The 13,584-nt window shown below is 37.7% G+C and overlaps 1 protein-coding gene across 1 annotated transcript in view; it reads left to right on the plus strand.

Moving 5' to 3' along the window:
- The window catches only part of LOC122402811 (lachesin), a 217,047-nt gene that overhangs the window by 139,809 nt on the left and 63,654 nt on the right, over positions 1–13,584 (plus strand). Inside the window, exon 6 of the mRNA XM_043405925.1 lies at positions 12,988–13,205. Coding sequence (XP_043261860.1) covers positions 12,988–13,205 — 218 coding nt within the window. The remainder of the gene's footprint in view (positions 1–12,987; positions 13,206–13,584) is intronic.

A 13,584-nucleotide genomic window follows, 5' to 3' on the forward strand; every position in this document is an offset into this window, starting at 1 on the left:
GTAGAATTTTAAATATAAAAATTCAATTAGGTATTGTAGAATAATTCGTGAGCTCGACGACGTTCCAAGGGAACAAAGGGAGTTCGTACCGTCTGTAATTAATAGCGTTATGCGGTTGTTAAGAGGGGCGGTGACGCGACCAAGTGACCGTGAGCTATGCGAGGATTCTGCTGATTCCTGCTCTTAGAAGACGACTCGAAACCCCGTGAATTCTCTGTCTCTTCCTGCACCTGAAATGGTTTCTCTTCGACGAGTGGTATGTTCAGTTAGCGCGCGTCTCTTACTCCATTCAATGATCGTTTGACATCCGAGAGAACGGAGACGCCGCCACCGAATGCCAGTCGAATTACCGTAAAATCGAACTAGCAGACACCCCACGAAGGACTCCCTCGAGAAAGCCGTGTCTCCGTCCGGGTTTCTGTGTTACCCGTTACCGAATTCCGAACACCCAAAACGTCCTGTCTGAATGCAAAGAACGGTTCAACCATATACTTACTGATTAAACATCGATTCCTTAGCTATAAACAAAACATCGTATCGTCGTTACAGCGAATAAATGTTATACAGAGTTATCAAAATTCAGTGTTGACTAGATACAACAAGGACCACCTTCTCTGAAGGAAACTAATGCTTTCGTGACGATAGTTTATTCGCAAAAAATAAGATCCCCTTAAAGTAATATTTTAACCATTGTTCAATATGTGACACAATATTTGTTTTGAATTTCTATAAGTTGGTATGCTTAAAATTTCAGTAATCCTTTGAATCGACGAATTTTGTTTGTTTTACTCTCGTCAATTGGAGCATGTCGAACTAATGGGATGACCTAATATATAACAAAAGAATATTACTGTAAGAGAACTGAAATAAAACGTAAATTTCGAGATTCAAAAATAATGTTATCGTAATCCGATAAATCCTCCGAGTTAATTGAGTTGTAGAATGTTGTTGACGAGTGCTGAAGGTAGTTTCGGGGCTTTGATACGATGTAATGTTCCCCGTTACACCGTAACGTTAATGCAGCTTTGTAATTGAATTATGCCATTAGTAGATTGTAGTTAAATATATTTCCTAAATAATATGCTCACGGCTCTCTTTCCTGGGATGCAATTAGCGAGGGACGTGCACGAATAATAAGCGCTGAAAGTTTTGTCGGTGGTACTTTATGAAAACCGAGAAAGCTACGATGAAATTATAGTCGAGGAAAGCAGGTCAGGAGGATACATTTTTTTAAGACGAAAATTCAATTCTCGTAGAATTTTTTAAACAATCGACGTTTCGTACGAAATATTGCACGTTTGAAAATTTGTTTCCAGTCTCTTGTTCTGAGAATCGAAAGCAATACGCGCATTATATAATTTATATTTTACGTTAAATTACTTTTGAATCCGTTCCAAATTTCCATCACGATCTCTCCAGTCGTTTTTTTATTTCGTGGTAACAGAAAAACAGACACAATTAATTATTTTTTTTGTGTATGTTTTATATAGTATTAAATTATTCTATTTGTTTGACAATCTTGGTTTTTTTAATGTACTAAAAGTACGAGGCACAAGTAATAATTCATTTATTATCATTTATTATAATCAATACCATTAAAACAATTAATATTTATACATTAAGAGGACTAAATACTATGAAATAGCCTGTTGTCTAAATTAAAAGTCCAGTTTTATCGCCCTCCAATCGTATATAATGAATAGGAATATCTGAAACTTGTTTAGGTATGTAGCGTCAAAGTTAATTGCAAAATAAACATAGAAGACAGCAAAAATTATAATAGCTAGGGTAGTCATCGGATAGGGGATGAAATGCCCTTTAAAATGAGAGGTCGTACGTGTCGATAGCTCAATTAGTTCCGGAGATATAGCGATTTTAGTTTGAAGTCGATGGGGTGGCCAGATGCGGAAGTGCGTTATCAATGAACTCTCGCGCGCGCATCAAAAGTAAACAGTGCGTAGTAAATTCTTGGAAATACTACGCGGAAGTAGGTCACGGCAGTCACGTTCGCGAAAGTAGGTCAGCACGTGCGACAAAGAGGTCCGAGCGCGACGCGTCAGACGAAGACAGCGATAGTCGAATTAAAAAAAATTACCCCCTTACATAAATTACGATATCTCGAAAACGGAAAGTCCGATCGTCAAAAACCAAAAGCCATTTTAAAGAGGAAGGTTCACCGCTTCTAACAATACCTTAATAATTAAGAAAACCCTAGTAGTTTCGGAACTGCACGCGTCCAAAGTTTAACTATTTTTAATACGCGTCAATAGCCTTGTCTAACACGGGGAAGCGAGAGACAGCGGAATTTAAAAAATTACCCCTTTACATAAATTACGATATCTCGAAAACGGTATGTCCGATCGTCAAAAACCAAACGCCATTTTAAAGAGGAAGGTTCACCGCTTCTAACGATACCTTAATAATTAATAAAACACTAATAGTTTCGGAACTGCACGGGTCCAAAGTTTAACTATTTTTAATACGCGTTACCAGAGTATTCCAAGACAATAGAAACTGAAGATTCTCTTCTATACATATATTTCCTATTTATATCGGTAGCTAACCAGAATTTGATCCAGTTCAAATATAAATCATTAAACTACATGTTTTTCTCCGAAATCAAACAATAAGAATAAAAGTGAATATTTTAAGACTCATTGTACGTACGCTAAAATAATGTGTGTTAGAGATTCAGTCAACATTTTAATTTTAAGAGAATGGTAAACTACTTAACTCAGTTTTTGTCCTAGTTATTTCCGTAGCCTCGCTAAAATTCATGGATCCAGTTTTAGTTCCAAAGTGGAAAGTCTTGTCAGCCATTCGTGGACGACGTGTCAGTCAAAGCGTTAAAATATTCATATCGATAGAATTCTTAGAGACGCCGATCGGTAGACGAATTCGTAGCGTTTGAGAATCGGTTCTTGGGACAGATTTGGTCCAGGTCACGGATTTCCAAAGACAAAGCGCGTGCGGGATCCGATCTTGGCCGTGTAAAAGGGGTTAATAAACGCGACAACCCCGTTAGAAATCACGCGGTGATTTCGGTAATTCGAGGGATCGCGGATCCGAGGATGAACGCTGGGCCAATAAAGCGGAAAAGGAGTGAGACTAACGGGCGTTCGAAAACCAACGGGGGCTGGTTCTCGTTTCGCGGTGATAAATCGATTCCGCGGGAAACGAACCGTGAAAAATGGCGGGCAGTCGCACGTGGAAAATGTGTTTCGGCTGATAGCGCTTTCCACGCACTCCCTCTCGCGGAATGGTTGCCGATGGTTAATGTAGTTGACCCTATGCACCCGTAAATCCAATGCCCGTTGATTGCTGCACTCCGACAACCTGAGCTCGCTCTAAGGATCGCGTTATCTTCCCACAATTCCTGATCGCAGAGCACTTAAGCACCGACTCGATCCTCCATTCAACGCCATGTTAATTTCTTACTTTTAACGTTGCTTAACATTCGACATTTGTGGCTCATCAATTTTAGTTTTTTTAAGGCTGATAAAATTGCATTTGGATGGAGAAAATATTGGTAGCTTGATTTGGGAAAATAGAAGCTATTTAAGCTCCTAATTAAGCTCCTTAAAAAATTCTTTAACACATTGAGTACTACATCAGCAACATATGAGTGACATAATTCTCCATTAAGTATAAATATAACACACAAGTATTATAGATGTAATTGATCTCGATACAATTTAAAAGTAAAATCGACGGGAGACCACGAAGCCGGTAACTTTCATTAATTATCAACTGGACCCATCCGTTAGCTTTATCTGCGAGAACGAGCAACAATCGGGGAAGATACTAAAGCCTGCAAATAGTCCGCGACCCTCATTTGTTTAGCCTCACGAGGCGAGAAACATTGAGAAGCTCGACGCGATTCCACGAAACTGCGGTTCTTTCGTGAAGGACCCATTCGTGGCCGACGAAGGTATTAAGGAAGGGCAAGGTCAACGGTAATGCCCTTATCGCAGTTGCCAAACAGCTGTTTGCTTATCACGCCCCGACGTCCATCTCGTTAAATGTAATGGCGGCCGTTTCTGTCCGCACCAGACAATCTGATCCAGCAAATACCTCCGATTTGCCATATATGCTCGTAACTGTCGCCCTTGGATTCTCCAAATAGCTACTTTTCCTAAAGTCCGCGAATTACAGCCACTCGATTCCTCTACGAATAAATCAGCGTTATTGATCACTGTTATCAACGTATCTAGATCATCTTGGGCCTCAAATCGGGGACTTATTATTTCTATTATTATAACTCGTGTATTCTCGACCATATACAAGACTTTCTTTCATAGAAAATATAAACAAATAATTTATTTCAGAGATTTCTAAGAATATGCATGCATTTCTTTTGTAATAAATAAGTAGACTGCGGATCTTTATGCAAATTCATATTTTTATTAATAGAATTAATAAAACGGGAGCTTTGTAGATGATTGTCTCAACCCTTAAGTGCATTCTGTAGTTTCTTGAGAATTAAAATTCCCCATAAATGCATAAACATCCGCAGTCTACTTATAAGCTTTCTATGGGAATTGACTCACAGTTTTTACACCCACTGTGTAAATCAGGGGCAATTGTCTTCGCGATGACACTGTGAGGCCCAACCATTGGCAGAAGTTTTCCCTTAAAAAATGCAGAGAAACGTCGCGAAGTCGATTCGTGAAAAGTGCAGAGCGCGTAGAACGTGTACGGTAAACATTGCACGTGCTCGGGAAGGGATAACGTTGAAGTTGTAACCGTGTTGTTACAAGTGCAAAGGAATCCCTCGCGCGACGGTAAATTCAGTTAAGGCGGGGGGAAACTATGTGTACGCGGGAAAGTTCGTTCCGAGTCGCGAAGAGGCCTCGAAACATTTAACTCCACTGACCCAAACAGGTTTCCGAACTGTTTCGCGGGGTCTCGCGTGCGTGCGCCAAATTGAACAACGTAATTGCTGAAAATTTAAATGACATTATCTACATGGTGTAGACACCCGGTGTACAGCGCACCGACACAATTCTGTCCTCTATTTAGCGCGAATCGCATTAACGGAAGTTTCTGTTTATACACTGTGCTCGCGACGGAATTACTTTATTGCGACTGCGCAACAAACTAATTGCTAAATTCTGATTAGAACGACGGGGATGTCAAAATTCTTAAAAGTGAAGCTGCTTGGGCAATGAGAACACCAAAGTTTAACAGACTCCGATGATTCGAGAAAAGAAAATACATATTTTGTTGTTATTTAAAAAATATTTACTATTGCTCGATAAAGAAATACTTCGTGAATAGTGAAAACAGCAATTTCGCGATTTCATTATAGCACCCGTGCAAAAATTACTCTCCTGACCTAGAAAATGATAGAATTTAGAGAGATTGCTCGTAAAAATATACAGCAAAATTGGAGGAAAAGAAAAGTCCGACATTTGTTTAATAAAACCGCTGTTTTTCTTATTTCAATTTATTTTTTTACAAAACAAATATTGAATTTCATATTATCATTAATCAAATACACACTTAATATCCCAAAATTTATGTAATTTCCTTGGTGCTTCCATCGATAATGTAGATAAAATATAATCATCAACGCAATTAAAAATTTTATTTCACTTTTAATATGTAATTTTGATATTGCATGTTTCGAGATTGTGTCGTTCGACTATCGCGTATATCTACTTGCAAATCTTCGGTATTTTCATAAAATCTACAACAGAATTTACGAGCTTGTCGGGATTGCGTAAGTACGAATTATACCGACCGCAAATTTTATGGGAACTGCCGGTTTAGGGGTTAATTTCGTTCTATAACGACTTGGCGGGAAATGTCGCGGTTTATGTTGTTTGGAATGTTCCTCTTGGCGCGGAGAATGTCTGATTATTATCATCACAAATATCTGATTATTCTTTTCATTCGACATCGTGCAATACAAATTTATAAAAATAATAAGACGCATATATTCTTGCTTAAAAAAGGAACACCGTATTAAATATAATCCACGGTGGAGTATTGCAATTACAGTTCCGCCAATTGGGGATTAAGGGATGTAAAATAAGAAAAAGAATCCTTCTTATCTTCCGGGTATCGTATGCGAAAGACAGGGGTAAAAAAAGGGGGTGTCGAGGGTGCTGGACTTCGAAGAGGGGTGTGGAACATCGAACCGTAACGCCCGTCGAAAGGTTTCGTATACCAAGCCTCGTTCTTGCAATAAGGATCCAAGGCATCACGCCCACCCTCGACTCTCCCCCCTGAACCTTTCCACCCCTCTCTCTCGCTCTCAGACGGAATGTTTTGCATTTTAAGAAGGTGTCGGATATCCTTTGCGCTATCCGAAGACAGCACTCCCGCGTCGGCCGGCATCGGGAACCGAGGGATGTCGGCCCGAGGGGTGGGAAGCCTCCCCTGAAATCCAAAGTAATTCACGAGCCTGTATTACGTGCCAGGACACTCTTACCGGGATATCCTGGAAAATCGGAGAGCTTTCGCGACAATCCACACGGGTCGTTCAACAGTCGTGTCACTTTCCTCGATGATTTCGCCAAGATTTAGCGCTGCTCGATTTTACAAATCACTTGTCAATTTTTCTTTCTCTAACTTTTCAATACACGTAAAATGTAACATAGATAAATTTAAAATTAGAACACAAAATGGAAGACGAAAGGGCTGTCTCGATATATTAATAAAAGTAAAAGAGATTAATATAATATAAATTAAGAATCTGTGTGAATTTAGTAGATTTGAAAACCATCGAATTTTCAACGTTGGTAGTATGTATTTACCCTGAACGCAGATCTTTTTTCTAATAACGCAACAGCTATCTAATAACTCCGCGAGTCGGGGGGTTTTTTCTTCCTACAAAACTGCGTTGCGTTATGTGTTTCGCCACTGTGTAAACTGATAAAGCAATATGTGGTAACTCTGTGGAAAAGGGTCGTGTTTGAAAGAGACCAGCAAAGAGAAAGCGAAAACAGCAAAAACCCGGATGTTACAGAGTCACTGGTGGCTATGTTAAGGTTCCCGCGCAAAATGAACAACAAGAGACGTTCAAATTAAAATCCAGCGTTAAAGGGCGGCTCTAATTAAAGACTATTCACCGAAAACTGAACATGGTCCGTGTTTTCGTCAAAACAAATACTGATGGCTAAATGAAAATTACTATTGGACCAATAAAAATGTCTGAATAAAAATGTCAGAAAAAACGTAGTTTCAATTTGAAGCGTTATCCACATTCTGACTGATGAAAACGAGGAACGTTCATCTGAATTTTAGATAGATGAAATTTAAATACTGATTAACTTGCTATTAATGATCTGAAAGCAAAGGTGTCCAAAATAAATTGCTTCTCACAATCACTATGACTTTCATTAGTTTTATATTTAACACTAAATTCAACAGTTATATAATTTTATTAGTTTTCAAAGTGTTTGTGACAACAGACTTTTTGATACAGTTTTAAGGGATTCTTGCACCGAATAAATTTTCCTGATTAACTGTTCGATCGAAAAGTATTTTTCCTGCAAAGGTTTTGAAGAACTGCTTTCTCTAAGGAGCCGGTTTCAATAGGTTCGCTCGACCCCGGGTATCGGAACTGATTTACGATGAAAAGACGCGTAGTAGCGAGCAACGTGTACAAAGTAAAATTGCTACAGTATATAAGTTATACGAAGACAAAAATCCACAGAGTAGGAAATCTGAAAGACAATTCACAAGGGAGATTTTATCCAATTTATATCGGACCAGACGACGCTCGGACATTTCCACATTTTCTCGTAAGGAATGTACCTGCAAACATTTTGTTTCAGATATTCTCGTGTCTCGATTTCATTCAACGAGCACAAAAATTGGATAAAAACATAGTTTCGCGGAGTCGGACGAAACTGAAATAGATTTCTATTATATTCGTATAGACTTTTAATAATAATAATATGCCTAATTAAACAAGACAGCACGAAGTCTAAACGATTACCAAATTTGAAGATACTTGGACGTTTCAGAGTAATTTCTTTGAAGAAAACATTAGCATGAAATATCGTGCCTTCAATTTTGAAGATTCTTATTAAATTAATTCTCGAAATTAATATTGCTATCTGCTGTTTTCATTGTATCTGCTCTTAATAAAATACCGTTTCTCTGAACAGTTTCTCCGAACACTTGGAAGGAACTCGAAAATAGTAGAAAATGAAAGCAATTTTAACAGAGCCGGGGAAATCAATGGGAAGTGGCGGGATAAAGGGAAGAAGGTTCAAAAGAATGCATTTTGTTCTACAGAGCAATTCAAGGGGGATGTTTATTTAAATTTTCGTGTAATTTACATCCACTTGCCGCCCGTATCACTTTTCTTTATCCATTCCGCTTTCAGCGATGGAAAGAAACAAAAATAATCCACCGACCAATCAATACTCCTCATCGTGGAGAATAATTTTTTTTTAAATTCAAAGCGACAAAGTTAATTTGTAAATAAAATTGCATGCTCGTTGGGCGCTCCGAGTGGCTCGGAAAGTATTTAAATTTGAAGTATTCAACGGAAGCGCGAGATTGTAAATTGTTGGGCAAATTTAGTTAGGATAAGAAAAGGAAAAGGAAAAGGAAAACGAAAGTGTTCCGTTTAGGCGGAGATGGAGTTAAAAAGGAAACGTTTATGAAATGAGGCCGGGATTAAAGATGTCTAACCCGTTTAGCAACATAAATTATTTATCATGTATCTCCCCGACATCAAAGATAAGCTTTCAAGATGTTTCGCGATCTTTAAATAAAACATGCCTCGAAGAATCTTAAGGGATCAGGAAAATCAAGCTTCCAGGCGCTGTTAAAGGTAGCGAGATAGGGAGCCATGTAATTCCCCGTAGAATGAGAGGGGTGAAAGTTGCTTCCTGAAACCATTCGACGGAGGATCTTTATTTAAATTTTAAAGCCCTCTGCTATCTACGTGCTCTCGTATCAGTCTTCGTCTTCTCGGTCCGTTCCTAAAATCAGATATTTTCTTACACAATATCCGATGTTTCGAAAGAAAAATTAAACATCTCCCCGTCCAACGGGGAAAAATTTATGCGAAATGTTCGTTACGATATGCGTACATTTCATCTTCGCACGTGTAATGCATATATTTCATTACGAGCTTCAATTTAAATTTCCCTGCTCCACGAAAATTACATTCTTTTCATCGTCGAGCAAAAAACGGTTGCAACGATTCCGAAAATTAAAAATTACATCGCTTCTAGAATTTTATCAATGTAATTTAACCGGAATTATGCTGGCCTGTAACGTTAAAGGAGAATGTAATTGTCGTAATTGCAATCATAGTTGCCTGGTTTGTAATTTTTAAGCTTACGATTAAAAATAGATCCAGGGAACTAAGTTTTTAGTTATTTGTTTTTATTCTGACACTGTTAAATGAAAAGCAGGCCAATTTTTTTAGACAAAGAAAAAGTTATTTTAAAGTTATTTTATTTATATTCAAATGTCAATTTTATTACTAGTTATATACAGTTAAATTTTGAAAACAAGAAGGTGTAAAGAAGCTTTTAGAAGCAATTGAAACATCGACGAATTTTCTGAAAATTACAAATTAAATTTTTCTTCGTTTAAATTTTTAAAGCTATTATCTGATGTTGCATGTTTTCAGCATAAATTTCTGCTCCTTTTTGGCCCTCGTGTTCTCGAGTAAGCTAACCTAATCTAAGCATTGGTTCGCCCCCGAGCCTCCCGGAAAAATATGACCCGAAAGTTTCGCGCGAAAGTTCGAGGTTGCTGGGTGTATTGTTACGAGGTTTAAGTTAAATTGAAGCACTCCCGTCCCATGGAGGTATTATCAGAAGCGGGTAGACGGCCATGGGAAACCATTCGTCGCGACGAAATTACGTTTTTATTGAAGGCACTCCAACCGGTGAACGCAGTTAAGTCTATACGGCTTATCTTCCCAGATTTAATGTTTCGGAAATGGTGGGGCGTATCGCGCGAACCTATTCGTTTAAAATTCGACGTCAGATCGCGCGGTGGGCGTAGCAATAATTGCAAGTTTACCCACACTTTGTTTTCCATTCTACCATTTCCCGTCAGGGGCCAGAAAAATGGCGTAAATTAACGAATCTGACTCGTTAGAAGTTTCTCATTAATCATCGAGTCTTGTATATTAAAATCAACAGAGTTTACAAAAATAAATACAAAATTAAATAATGTAGGTTTGACAAACTATTTGAAATTAAATCGAAATTTGGTAAATCTTACCAAACAAATAGAAGAATAAACATTTAAAACATACGTAATTATAAACTGCATCTCAAATGCATATTTGCAATTCTTAATTTGACATTTTCAGTGCTCTGTGTGACTTTTTGCAGACTCGAAACGATCCAGTTTGTCTGCATTCGATTCTCGTACGTTAATGGGTTTGAAACGAGTAATAATCATCGCACACGAATTATGCAAAGTACGAAGAGTTTTGGAGGACGCGGAAGCTTGCTTAACAAACGCGCGACATGTGTTGCACGAAAGCTTAATCCTTTGTCGCAGCTGCGGGGGATCGATTTTAGCATTCGCTCGATCGTACAGCTTATGAAATAAATGTTCGATTTCGAAGCTGACCAGAGTTTCTATAACGTTAATACGCTCTTACGACGCGTACAGATTTCCTCTTCCTTCTCGCGCCCCGATTAAAAACGACAATTCATCAGGGCGTTGTAAAACAGCAAAAAATGGCCTATTTCTTTTGTTCCCTTTAATTCGAGGAACTCTCTATCGAATTTCCATAAAATATTGCCGGCATTCGTCACCATTTTTTACGTCCCCGGGTCCATTTAAAACGAAAATGCAGTTGGAACGTCGACGCGACACGCATTCCGAGCCGTTACTTTTAATGGAATATTTTAATTAGGTTATCGCGGCGGAAATGTGACCGGAAAACTCAACGAAGGAAAATTTGAATGAAAATCTTGACAGGAAACGAAATATAAACACCGGTGAATTAAGTTCAATTTTAAAAAATTTTAAATCGTTCTGAAAAAATTATTGTTGGTTGCGAGGGTCAATTACAATCATTTTTGGTCAATACATATAACCCCGAAATCCTACCCACTATCGAGAAAAAAATTCGGGAAGATGCTGAAATTTTTCGGTGAAAATAAAATTTTCCAAATCGTTCTAAAAAAATTATTTTCGGATACAGAGGTTAATTACAATCATTTTTTATCATTACACATATCCTCGAAATCCTACTCAGTTTCGAGAAAAAAAATTCTTTACTGAAAGTTATGTCTGACCATGCCATTGATATGTTTCACTGAAATTTCCCTTAAATCTTTAAAACGTCATAACTTCTGAACGGATTGACGGATTTTAATGTTTAAAACGGCAAACAACGCGTATTTTAGTGGAGAATATGTAGAAATTCCAAAAATATTCGAAAACTTATTCCTTCACTTCGAAAAATGAGAAAAACTCCATAAGAAAGATCCAATTTTCAAATAGCCATAACTTCTACAATAGTGAATATATTTCAATGAAATTTATTTCTGAAGTAGAGCTCATGGGTACCTACAAAAAAGTATTAGACAATTTTTCTGTACAGTGCTAACCAAATGTATTAAAAATTAAAAACTAACTTTAAGAAAAATCGGCAGAGGGTAGGTGCTGAAATTTTTCAGCGAAATTGAAAAGTTTCAAATCATTCCGGAAAAAATATTTTCGGTTGCGAGGGTCAATTACAATCATTTTTTGTCATTAGACATACCCTCGAAATCCTACCCACTTTCGAGAAAAAAATTCGAGAAGATGTGCAATTTTTCAGCGAAATTGAAAAGTTTCAAATCATTTTGGAAAAAATATTTTCAGTTGCGAGGGTCAATTACAATCATTTTTTGTCAATAGACATACCCTCGAAATCCTACGCACTTTCGAGAAAAAAATTCGAGTAGGTCGACAAATTTTTCGACAAAATTAAAATATTTCAAATCGTTTTGGAAAAATTATTTTTAGTTGCAGAGATCAATTACAATCATTTTTGGTCTATAGACATATCACCGAAATCCTACTCAGTTTCGAGAAAAAAATTCCTTACTGAAAATCTAATGTCTGACCATACGTTGATATGTTTCCCTAAAATTTCCTGTGTTTCAGATCGTTCTAAAAAAAATATTTTTAGTTGCAGAGATCGATTGCAATCAATTTTTATTATTACACATATCCTCGAAATCCTACTCAGTTTCGAGAAAAAAATTCTTTACTGGAAGCTATGTCTGACCATGCCATTGATATGTTTCACTGAAATTTCCCTTAAATCTTTAAAACGTCATAACTTCTGAACGGATTGGCCGATTTTAATGTTTAAAAAAGCAAACAACGCGTATTTTGATAGAGAATATGTAGAAATTCAAACAATATTCGAAAACTTATTCCTTCGCTCCGAAAAATGAAAAAAACCCCATAAAAAATGGTCCAATCTTCAAACGACCATAACTCCTACAATAGTGAATATATTTCAATGAAATTTTTTTCTGAAGTAGAGCTCATGGGTACCTACAAAAAAATATGAAACAACTTTCCTGTATTTCCAACCAAATTTACTAAAAATGAAAAATGAATTTTTAAGAAAAATCGACAGGGGGTAGAGCTCAACAATTTTTAATTTTCGTAATAAACTTATATCCAATGCGAGCAATCTACCAACCTCCGCCCACGCGTCATAAAAGTTTGATAAAAATTGAAGATTTTCACGAAATTTCCTCATTACTGGTAACTTTCTTTATCATCTGTCTAGAAAGTTGGTTCGTTTACTGAAAACGAAAATGAAACGGAGCATGGTAGCATGAATTTGATCTCGTTCTCCGTTTCATCGGTTTGTTACGCGTAGGAAGAGGGTCCCAGCCGAGTCGCAAGGCGTAGAGACGCGTGTTTGCCAAACTCAGCTCGAGATTTATCGAGCAGAAACGGTTATCGATCGCGGTGGCACGCTTGTATCGCTAGTAATTGGAACATTTATGAGCCAATCAATCACTTTTCTCGTTGCAGTCCCCCCTATGCTGTCGATACCGCACCAATTGGTCGGTGTACCCTTAGACTACGATATCACGTTGGAATGCCACACCGAGGCTCATCCTACTTCTTTGAATTACTGGACCAGGAACGACGGCACGATGATTCACGAAAGCAGCAAGTACAAAGTGCTCACAACACCGGGGGACCGATCCTACAAGACTCACATGATGCTAACCATTTACAAGCTGCAGGTTAGTCAGAGATTTAAGGGAGGAGACTCGTGTAACCAAAAAAATCCATGTTTTCTTGCGTAAAACAGGTTTCTTATGAGCGCCTTTTTACTCCTGATATATTATCATAGAGTTATTTGATCTAATCTGAATGCAAACAAGAATAGAAAGACCAAATCGACGAATGTTTATTAATTCTTTTACGGGTTTCAAAAAGCGTCTCGACGGTCGCGTGACTCGACATTGCTTCTTTCTAACGTCGAGAAGAGATATAGTAAGATCCACGATCACTAACAGGTTGTACCAGTTAAAAAAAAAAGAGTAACAGGAAAACTCCAAGATTTTCTGTCCGCGAAGTAATCTCGGGTCTCTGGTCTTAGCGAATCGAGAAGAAAATACT

This window comes from Colletes gigas, unplaced genomic scaffold (assembly GCF_013123115.1).
Source record: "Colletes gigas isolate AHSC1104 unplaced genomic scaffold, ASM1312311v1 Colletes_gigas_Sc00040, whole genome shotgun sequence".
Classification (NCBI taxonomy): domain Eukaryota; kingdom Metazoa; phylum Arthropoda; class Insecta; order Hymenoptera; family Colletidae; genus Colletes; species Colletes gigas.